Source organism: Artibeus jamaicensis, unplaced genomic scaffold (assembly GCF_021234435.1).
Source record: "Artibeus jamaicensis isolate MK-2021 breed Jamaican fruit bat unplaced genomic scaffold, CSHL_Jam_final contig_525, whole genome shotgun sequence".
Lineage (NCBI taxonomy): Eukaryota > Metazoa > Chordata > Mammalia > Chiroptera > Phyllostomidae > Artibeus > Artibeus jamaicensis.
The window spans coordinates 16,100,094-16,110,531 of record NW_026521874.1 but is presented as its reverse complement, the minus strand read 5'-3'; the positions used below and the strand labels follow the sequence as shown (position 1 = coordinate 16,110,531).

Sequence of the window (10,438 nt, the reverse complement as noted above, 5' to 3'; positions counted from 1 at the left end):
CTGGCCTGGCCATGGCGAGGCCCAGGAGCTCCCCCACCAGGTGCAGTCCTGGTCCTGGCCCTGCCGGTCAGCTCCACCCTCCCTCTGTCCTGGGACATCTTAAGAAGACGGGTGAGAAAACTAGCTTCTGGATGTTTATGAAGAAAGCCTGTCGCTATGGTGATATGGCTACGCTTCCCCCTTGCCGGATGACCTCAGCTCACTGGCCCCTGGTCAGAGGATGGGCAGGGCTGGAATGATACAAGGTCTTCTGCAGGGTGACAGCACTTGCTGCTCTTCTCCCTTTGGAGCCAGCAGATGGCAGCCAGTGTGGCTGTGACCACCATTTGAGAAGTGACTCCAAATCTGGGGAGAGGAGCTCAAGGACTCCGTCTGCCATCCCCAGTCCCCACGCCCCCCCACGCTGAGCTGGTGTCCGAGCGTGAGCTGGCACAACTGGGGCAGGGGTGGGAGCTCAGTCTCCAGCCTAGTTTGTGTTGAGAAATCGGGGGGACCCAGGAAGACAGGTTCTGGGCTCGGGAGAACTGCCTGGCTGATAGGAAAATCACACAGGCTGCTCAGGTGATTTGGGGCCTCTGGGCCCCACTGCTTCCTTCCTCGACTGTACTCCAGCTCTAAATTCTGTGCTGGGGTAGTAGTGGGCAGTGTGGCCCACAGGCCACTGGGCCTCTCGGGGGACGCAGGAGGTGGGGGTCTGCGGGCACCTCAGTTGCCCCATCCTTCTTGAACTTCTATCCTTCCTGAAAATCCTACTGATAGGGGAACCGAAGCCAAATCTGGGGGCCCTTTACCCTTGGGCCCTCATCTGTGAAACAGGCTGGTTCTCTGGCCCCAGTGGGTGTGTGGAGGGCAGCTGGATTTGAGTCTCCCAGAGGAAGGGACCCAGCAGAAGGCCAGGGGCCTTCTCAGTCCATGCCAGGAGGTAGGACCCAGGAGACCCTAACCTCACCCCCTACCCTGCCCCAGAAAGAGGTCCAAACCTCAAAGACCAGGGTTGGACTAGCTGTGTGGCTCTGGGCCCATGGTGCTCCTTCCTGCCTAAGGGACCACAGCAGCTACTGGACCCTGCACAAATCCCTCAACTTCCCAAGAGCCCCTGGACAGTGGGAAGAGTTGGTGCAACATACAGGCCAGTGGGGGCAGGGGCAGGGTATAGGCGGGGCTGGGAGCCGTCCTCAGAGCCACCATCAGACCCTCCACAGCTGGGCCGTGGCTCCATGCAAGGGCAGGTGGGGTGGGGTGCGGTGGGGTCGCTGGACCTCCAGGCCCCAAAATGCACGCAGTGGTGGTGGCCCAGGGTGCAGCAGAGGAGAGGCCTGCAGGCGGTGGTGGGTGTGGAGGGCCCCCCGTGCACCGTGTGCCCCAGAGGTGGTGCCTATTTCATGCCGCTGCGCAGCACCTGGTTGGCCGCGATGAGCATGACGCTGATGATGAAGGCGATGGCGAAGGCGCAGATCAGACTCTTGCGCACGCATGTCTGGCGGATCTGCTGGTTGGAGCAGGCTGTGGCCACCCGCCAGGGAGCACCAGAGAGAGACAGAAGGGGACAGTGGAGCGATGGAGTCACATGGGTTTGTCACATGGGTTTGTCCCATGGGGCGACAAGGACACGAGCCTTGGGGGCAGGTGAGGAAGACCCAGCACCCCCCTCCCCATGCATACCCCTGGTTCCTCCCCTGCTCAAGCAGTTGGCCCACCGGGGGGGTGTGTCCCAGGGGCCGGTCACTCACTCTCCACGTCCACGGGGCACTCCTCAGCTGTGCCCAGGTGGCTCTCCTCCTCCGTCATGATAATGTTCTCGATGTCCTTCATGGACAGGTGCTCACAGAAGGTGTCGTAGAGCAGCCGCTTCAGCTCATCCACAGTCAGCTTCTGCATGTCACACTTGGGTGGGAGGGGACAGTGTTCTGGCCACCACTACCCCCACAGTCCCCATCCAGCGCCTGCAGCCATTTGAGCCGGGACAGGCCTGCAGATGCTGCAGGGCTGGAAAAACTTGCCCAGCTTCTCCCGGGAGCCCGAGACCCTCTGGGAGACAAGACGTCCAGTGGACAGAAGACCGAAGTGGCCGTCCCCCTTTTACAGAGTAGGCCTGGCCACTCACTGGTCCCAGTACGGCCCTCCACGGTGTGCACAGCCCTGGGTCCCCACCCGCCCTAGCATACCTTCCAGAAGACAGTGTCAAAATCAGTGCCATGGAACCTCTCTGGGATCCCTGAGGTGGAGAGCTTGGGTCCCAGGAGGGTCACAAACTCCTCAAAGTCCACTTGGCCATCACCTAGAGCAGGCACAGGTCCAATCAGCGGGGTCAGCCTGCAGCTGTCTGACCTCAGTCAGGTCCCCTCCTTTTCTAAGCCTTGTCACTTTCAGGGGCACCTGAATTTTAGGGGCTGATGCTAAACCCAAGTGTGATGAGGCTCCGCTGACGAGGTGGAGGGTGGGGTGCGGCAGGTGCACCCTGAGCACATGGGAGAGCCTCAAGTTTTGCTCAGAAGCCCCCATGGCTCCCAGGGTCCTGCTGCTGCCCCAGAGCGGGTGTGGGGCCCACATTCCCCCGCCACACAGACGGGACACAAAGCTCAGGATGGGGGACAACCTGCTTTCTGAGTAAAGAGGAGGCAGGGGTTATGTGAGGGGGGTATTGGTCATTACTGGTCCTTATGATTTCTTCCGTAATAAAATGCCAGTTGGCAAATACAACTAAATCACTTTGTACTTTGAATGGTCAGACCCAGGGCATTTAGTATATCCTTCTTTCTACTTTCTGTACTTTAATTTTTTCTCAGGATACAGACCAGGATGGGTAGTGTCGGGCTACTGGGTGTAGCTGGGGCTGTCACACTGGCCTCAACTCTCCAGCTTCTCCAGGCTGGGAAATGGGGCCAGGCCTGACTGTAAGCTGATGGGCTTGGGGTTGGCTGGTAGTGGGGGGGGGGGGGGGTGAGAGTCCCCAGGGGTTCCAGCCCCAGCCCCCCAGGCGAAGGGAGAGGAAATGGGCAGTGCTCACCATCCATGTCCAGTCGCTGGATGATAACTTCCAGCTCTACTTCGTTGGGCATGTAGCCCAGGGAGCGCATGGCTGTGCCCAGCTCCTGCTTGGAGATGAAGCCATTGCCATCGCGGTCAAAGACTTTGAAGGCCTCTCGGATTTCTGTGGGGGGAGCAGAGCAGGCTGGGAATTCACTGTTGTTCCCTGACACCCTGCTTCCCAGATTGCCAGGATCCCCAAACCTGCAGCCCGAGCCCAGCACTGAGAATCCACCAGAGCCTGCGGGTCTGGTCTGAGCATTGGCAGGTGGCCCAGAAGTCCGCAATAGCGCTGCTTCCAGGAGCTCGGGGCAGAGCAGGCAGCAGAGGCGTGCCAGGCCCTCAGCAGGGATGCCGCCTTCCCCAGGGTCTCCCTCTCGGTGCGCCAGACTCCAGGCTCCCACGGCCTCTCAGGCATACTCACAACGACCCCGTGTGGCAGGAGCCATGGATCCCACTGTGCAGGGGAAGAAGCCAGGCTGCGCCTGCCCACCCTACACTCCCATCCTCACTCTCCCTCATCCCCATCCTGCACTCCTCCCAACCCCTCCAGCTCAGGGGCTCAGGCTCAGCTCCTCAACACTGGCCAACACTATCCTGACAACCACGCAACGCAGCCCAGCAGGGCTGGCAGCTCAGTGCAGACTGCCTAGGGAGCCCAAGGTTTGCAGGGAAAGGGAGGCCAGATGGAAGGGTCCCAGCCGGCCTAGGTCGGCTCAGATGTAGGGGTCGCTCCCTCCACTCTGGTATACAGAGTGGGAGACAGGCCTGAAGACCTGGATGACTCAGATGGGGCAATGCAGTGAGCTGGGAACCTGGGAAGGAGCAACCCAATGAGTGTGACCTTGGGCGAGCCTCAGGCTTACCCAAAGTAAAACGGGTGATAATGAAGTCAGGGCAATAAGGTTTTACCAAGGACACCCAGGAACCTCTTCCAGCTCTACCCCTGTTTCTCTGCCTGCTGTCCCTTCACTGTTACTCAACCTGAGAGCATTTTCCTCTGGGACAGAGCCGATCTCAGTCCACTCTCATCCTCTCTGCTCCAGCCCCCAGGAGTCTTCTTGCTCATTCACCTGCCAGTCTCCTGGCCTTTGCTTAAGCTGTTTTACTGGGTGGGACTTCAGCAGGCAGAGGTGACCTCAAGGTGTGTGTGTGTGTGTGTGTGTGTGTGCACACGCGCATGTGTGCACAGGCGTATCTGAGTACAGATGGATGAGATACCTTCATGCTGCGGAGCTGGAAAATGAGACCCAGGGAGTCTAGGTGGACAGCCCAGGGTTAGTGTGAGGTCCGGGCCATTTCTAGTGTGGGCAGCAGTTAGGCTGGCCTGAGCCTGGCCTTAGGGATCTGTGAGTCCCTGAAATTGATTGTGTAATTCTGCATCTTGGGATCATTCCCTGATCCTGCTGGTCCCACAATAGCCCAAAGAGGGTGTCCAAGTGCTCCAGGCTACCCAGCAAGGGGGCTTGGACAGAGGCCTCAAATTTCATCAGGTTCTTCCCACCTGGTGTCTGCACCCAAGGCCTGGAGGTCAGACTAGTTGCCGTGCAGGCCAGGCAGAAACGGAGCCGTGGATCCTCCGACTCTGAACCTTGCCCTTACCCGTCTCAGGCAGGACCTGCCCGTCTGCGGGACAGGAATTGGGAGGGGAGATCGGTGCAAGGCCCAGACTCTGGGAACTTTGGGCCAACTTCCACCTAGAGGTTTCCTGAGCCACCTAGGAGTCGTGAGCTCCCCATCCCCAGAGGCATGTGAGCAGAGGCCTCACAGTTATGGAGGCTGCTGAGTGGCTTCCAGTCACCTGGGAGTCTCTGCTAGAATGAGTACACTAGCCGTACAACGAGGCGCACTCTCTGTCCCCACTCCCTCATACACACACTCAGGTCTCCGGCTGGCACAGCTGCCTTCCTGACCCAGCCACAGGTTCCACCTACCTCAGGTGACCCGAACTCCAGCCCCAGGGGCCCTTCCAGTTCTGTGGGCACTGGGGCTGCTCCAGCTCCAGGCCTTCAAACAGGCAGCTCCTTTCACCTGGAATGCCCCCCCCCTCCCGCCCACACCATGGAGCACGATGATGCATCCTCTGCTCCCAGCTTGGACGCATCACCCCCATGGTGCCCTCCGTGCCTCGTGGCTAACTCTGGCCCTCCTCTGAGCTCCCTCAGATGCCGTTCTCCCACCCTTGCACTGACCACATTGTCTTGTGAACTACAAGTGCCACGAGAGCAGGGACAGAGTATATTCACCGTTGTGTCCCCATTACCTGGAACAGCGCCTGTCGTTCTAGCATGAATTTTGCTGTGTGAATGGTTAATGGATTTGGGGAACCCACTCCTCTGAAGTGCACAGAGAGGAGCTGAGCAGAAGTTTTTGCAGCTCTTCATGTGAGGTCATCACTCAGAGATCTCACAGTGAGAGGGCAGGGCTGCAGTGGGCACTCAAACTCTCCCCTGCAATGAGCTGGGGTCCAGGCTGTCCCTCCCACCCTGGCAGGGGCCAGGTCTGGCTCCCAGGGCCCAGGGCTGCTTCAGTTGGAGGCCCTGACCCCCTTCCAGAAGCCCTGAGGAAATGCCCTGGGTTGGGAGGAGATGTGCTCAGGTGAATCCGGGGTATGTGGGAAGGTGATGGGCCTGGAGTCTGCCCATGGGCCCTACAGCCATTTTTCAGGCAGGACTAACCTCCTAAGACCACTAGATAAATCCAAAGACTACCACCTCCACCTCCATGCATCCCTCTGCCATCCGTCCCTAGCACACCCAGCTCATACCTCGGGTTTACCTCTCTACCTTTGCCAGTGCCAAGGGCTCTGCCCCAGCCCCAGCTGACACCCAGGCCAAGTTCAGGGACCACCTTCTTAGCCAGAGAGTTAGCTCTCAGTCACAGAGACTCGGGTCCAAACTCCAGTTCTCCTATGTGCTGGCTGGGTGACCTTGGCTGGTGTTTGCTCACCTGTACGATGGGGCTGCAGGGATGACTAAATATGAAAACCAAGCATGTAAGTGCTGATGGTGTCAGGTTTGGCTCAGAACAGGCCTCTGCAAATCAGAACGTCAGACAGCAGTGCCAGAAGGAGCAGGGGCACTGCGTGAGTTCTGGACACCAGAGCAGCAGCCTTCCTCTTGGCTGGTGCCAGGACTTGGGGGCCTGGGCTTGAAGTCTAGCTCCGTGGCTCAGCAGCTGAATGACCTGGGCAAGGCAGTTCCCTCTCTGAGGCTCAAGTGCTTCATCTGTGAAATGGGAGCGTGACTGACTCTTACTCCATCGCGGAGGCCTGGACCTGCTGGGGACTCCCTGAGTGCGGCGGGGGGGGGGGGGGGGGGGCTGTCACGACTTCCCTGGTGCTGCTGCCGTCAGCACGTCCCAGCTGGGTGCATTTCCCCGAAAGCCTCACTCTGTTCCTGCAGCATGAGGCGGGGGAAGCCTGCCGTGCTCCATCTTGGCATGGGGACTCTTGGCCCGGGAAAAGGCTGGCAGGGCCTCTGGGTTTCCAGGCCCACACTGTCCCCCACCTACTGCCTCCTGCTTGACACCCCTACTCCCCTTCCCCGGGCCGTGAAGCTCTCAGGGCCTGAGTCTCCAACAGGCTCCAAGGGACACCAGCACTGTTAGAGAGTTGGAATCCAGAGAGGGGTGCGTGGGCTGGAGGTCACTGCGGGGCTGGGACAGTGTCTGTCCTCTGCAGTGACTGGCGCTCTCTGAGACGTTGGCCCAGCGCCCCATCACTTCAGCCTCCCTGCGTTCTGGCCCATGCAGAGGCAGCCGCTGGGCTTGCAGAAAAGAGGGGCATGAATGGGGCTCCCCTGACCCCACTTGCCAAATGCCCCTATCTGGCCATTCTCGATGCAGGCTCCACTGTCCCACTGAGCAGGCCAAGTGCCAGCCTCAGAACCCTGCCCTGGCGGCTGCCTGTCTGCTTCCTCCCTCCTCTGGCAGAGAGGATAGGACTGCAGCGTGCAGGTGCCCCGTCTCCACCCTCGGGTGCTCACGTCCCATGATGCCACTGGGGCCAGGCTCAGTGCTCCTGCAGGTCTGGGGCTTCTCTGCTGTATGTGAACGTTGGGGAGGAGGTACAAGGAGAATCTGGGGGAGCTTCCCACAGCGGCAGGTGCTCCCAGGCCAGCTCTTCCCAGCCACGTCTACTGCATGCCCTGCAGCCCTGCCTCTTGAGCTTCCACTGATCCCTCTACACTCCAGGCTCCAATCCCTGCAGAGCCGCCTCCTTGGCCTCCCCTGCTGCCGCGTCTGTCCAGTCCCCACTGCCTGTCAGGCCCCCGCACTGAGCACTTCCATCACATCCACTGCCCTGAGTCCCCAACTGCCCTGAGGAGGGGCAATGCCAAACCCCTTTTACAGATGGAGAAACCGAGGCAAGAGAGGCAAGGGATTGCCTGAGGTCCCTCCGTGAGGCAGGGGTGCAGAGACTCGGACCCAGTGCTGCCTGGAAAGCCCTGATCTTAACCCTGAGCTCTCCACCTCCCTTTCCGGTCCTCCTCCCCCTTGGACTAACCGCCCCCTGGATTTCTGCGGCAGACACATACTGTCTGCAGCATTTCATCCCAAGCTGCCAGGCTCCCTCTTCTCGACACATGTGGCTCCCCCACTGATGGGCATCCTCCCAGGAAAGGGCCTGGGTGTTACCCAGACTGCCCTGGGGCAAAAGCACTAATGGGGCACTGAGGAGGCAGTGAAGTAGGTGGAGGGGGAATCTGTGCCAGAAATGGTCACCCTGTCCGCACAGCCCTGGCATCCAGGGGTCACTGGGGCCTACAGAAACTTGGTCTCCTAGAAGGAGGGCTTTTGGAATGACTTCGGCCAAGAAAGGGGTCAGTCGTGGGGGACTTCTTGCCCTCCTCTGTGGATGTCCGTGGGTCAGGAGATGGGCTGGGGCCACCTAGGCATCTGCTTGCTCCACAGCCCCTGCCTGCTCACACCAAGGAGGGCCTTGCCCTTCAGATGCCCCCCGGGCCAGGCCCCTCTGCTCCCCAGGGCCCAGGAGAAGAGGACGGCATGGAGCAGGGGGCATGTTTGGTGTGGCTGGCGGCTGACGCGCCTGGGCCCCTGCCGTGTAGCCGCCGGGCAGCCCAACGGGCAGCTGCGTCCTCCCAGCCCCTGCACTGCCTGACCTGTGCCCCACTCACCCCTGCATCTTAGACTCCCCTCAGGCCTGAAAGATTGGGAGAAGTGGGACCCAGTGAGGACCACGGCAAGGCTGCCAGCGTCATGGTGGGGAGGGGGGCTGGGAGCATGGGGAGGGACTGAGGTGGAAGCTGCCTGGGGTGTGAGGGGACAGTGTTAACCCCTGCCTCAGTGGTGAGGAGGGAGCAGGTGAGAGCCTGCAATAGGGGGTGCTGGCAGGAGGTTTCGGGTGGCCCGGAGCAGGAGGGGACATTAGGGAAGAGACAGCCCATGCCCCATGCCCCATGCCCTGTCCTCATCATACTCCCTCTTTGTCCCAGGCCCTGGACAAGGCTCTGGTTCGTGGACTTTGGCCCAGACAGGGGAGGGATTTGGGTTTGAGGGTTCAAGACCAAAGACCCAAGAGCTGCAGCCATCCATCTGTCCTGCCCACGTCAGACCCCAGAACCCATTTCCGTGGCTCTCTTGGCCTCTGGGAGCTTCGGGGGGCACCTGGTGAGGAGCAGGTGGCCCACAGCATGTGGTGCGGTTGCGGGGATGGGAGCCGCCTGTGCCCCCTTGATCTTCCCCTTAAGCCGGGGCTGACTTGCCCAGGACCTGCCCGCTCCAGGCCTCCGCGCGATCCAACGTGCTCCCACCATCCCCATCTGCGCTGGTGTCTCCGCTGCAACCCTCCCCCAGACTCTGTTGAGCCTCAGATCGCAGACACCTCGGAGCCAAGTAACTCCAAACGAGGCCCGGCCGCTGGGTAATCTCAGCCCCTCCCCCAACACCAGACAAGGAGACCCGGGGGCCAAGGATCCCACCAACCTGGAGCACCCCCCACCCCCCGACTTCACTTCTTATGGGGCCCCAGGAGGTCTGGGGTCAGGGGAAACCTGATCACTTGCCCCCCATCCCAGTAGGGAAAGAGCTCCCAGGCCCCGGGGGTCTCACTGCTCCCCAGAAGCCTCGGTCAGCGGACCGCAGCCCCTGCCCTCTGCTCCCAGCTCACCTAGACCGCTGCCCAAAGTCCCCATTCATGTCCAGAGGCAGAGAGACTGGGGGTGCCTCTCTGCCTTCCCTTTTCAAGGCTTGGTTATCACGACCAAGCCGCCGAATCTGGCCACTTGTTGTCGCCACCACCTCCCCGGCCGCCTTCCCGAGCTCGGGGCTGGGGGTCGCCGCAGGGCTGTGCGGAAGAAGCTAAGGCCGCAGGAGGGGCTGGGGGGCAGCCCCGCAGTCGGCAAGCAGGGCAGTTGCCCTCTCCCCTTCTCCAGCTGCCGGAGCAGATTGGATTTTAAAAGCTACACGAGTGGAATATCAATGCGAGCGCAGAGCCGCGGGCTGGCGCCGCGGAGGGTATCCGGACGCGCGGGTGCTCCGGCTGGGCCGGCGCCCGGGCGCAGCTCGGACCCCTACCCCAACCTGTCGCGTTGCCGCACCGTCACCGCGGACTGCACGGCCCCGTGACACCGCTGCGGGACCCAGCAAGTTTCCGCAGCGCTGGGGACCACGCGGGCAGAAGCTGGGCCGCCCCTTCGCCTTGGCGACCCTCGCCGCGGCGCTCCGGGGTGCGAGCTGGTCCGGCCTCTATGCGCAGCTGCTCGCTGGAGCGCCCACCTGGCAGCAGGCACCTGCGGACAGCCCCGCGCCCCCCTGAGCCCCTAGCCCGCGCTTCACCTGGGCGCACAGGTAGGAGGGCCAGCCGGCAGGGGTCCCGGTGGGGTACTTACCCTCCAGCTCATCTTCGGGGATGTCCACCGGGCGCTGCTCCGACAGCAGGTTGGGCACGGTGTAGATGCCCCGGTACATCAACGCCGCCGTCACCGGGTGGAACGGCATTTTGGAGGCTGCGCGCCCGCCCGCCCGCCGCAAACTTTGAGGTCGGGGCTCATGGGCCGGCGGCCCGGGGGGCGGCTGGAGCCGGCAGGGCGCGCAGCTGTGAAGGGCGGCCCGGCGGCGACAGCAGCGACGAGGTGAGGTGCCACCCGTCTGGGGGCCTAGCGCCCCCGCGCCCCAAGCCGCCGGTCCATGCCGCCCCCTCCCTCGTAGGGCTCCGGGCCGGGGCCCCTCAGGGATGGTGGGGGCGGCGCCTCTCGGGCCTCTCTGCTCCGGCTGCCCAGCGCTGCGCCCGCCGCGCCCGCTCCTCGGTGCCCCGCGCGCTGCGCGCTGCTCGCCACCCGCTCGTCCGCTGGCCCGCGCGGCCGCCCAGCCCGCCGCTCCGGCTCTCGCCGCCTCCCCGGCTTGCTCGTTCGCTTGTTCTGTGCCGGGCTGGCTGCGCTCCCGCCTCCCC

General features: G+C 62.2%; 1 protein-coding gene across 1 annotated transcript; it reads right to left on the bottom strand.

Annotated features, from left to right (window-relative positions):
• Positions 1-1,212: 1,212 nt before the first annotated feature.
• Positions 1,213-9,987, bottom strand: CABP7 (calcium binding protein 7). Its single transcript, XM_037153331.2, has 5 exons — positions 9,879-9,987; positions 3,008-3,151; positions 2,166-2,278; positions 1,731-1,884; positions 1,213-1,503 (listed from the first exon to the last, which is right to left on the bottom strand). Exons 1-5 carry the CDS (start codon positions 9,985-9,987, stop codon positions 1,376-1,378), a joined length of 648 nt encoding a protein of 215 aa, XP_037009226.1. The 3' UTR covers positions 1,213-1,375.
• Positions 9,988-10,438: the final 451 nt, after the last annotated feature.

What these genes read in the sequence shown, in the direction of transcription:
- CABP7 (XM_037153331.2), bottom strand. Translation starts at nt 9,987, where the DNA reads ATGCCGTTCCACCCGGTGACGGCGGCGTTGATGTACCGGGGCATCTAC. An exon ending in CCCCGAAGATGAGCTGGAGG is followed by an intron (nt 3,152 to 9,878) that starts GTAAGTACCCCA and finishes CTCCCCCCACAG; the next exon opens with AAATCCGAGAGGCCTTCAAA. An exon ending in CCAGCGACTGGACATGGATG is followed by an intron (nt 2,279 to 3,007) that starts GTGAGCACTGCC and finishes TGCCTGCTCTAG; the next exon opens with GTGATGGCCAAGTGGACTTT.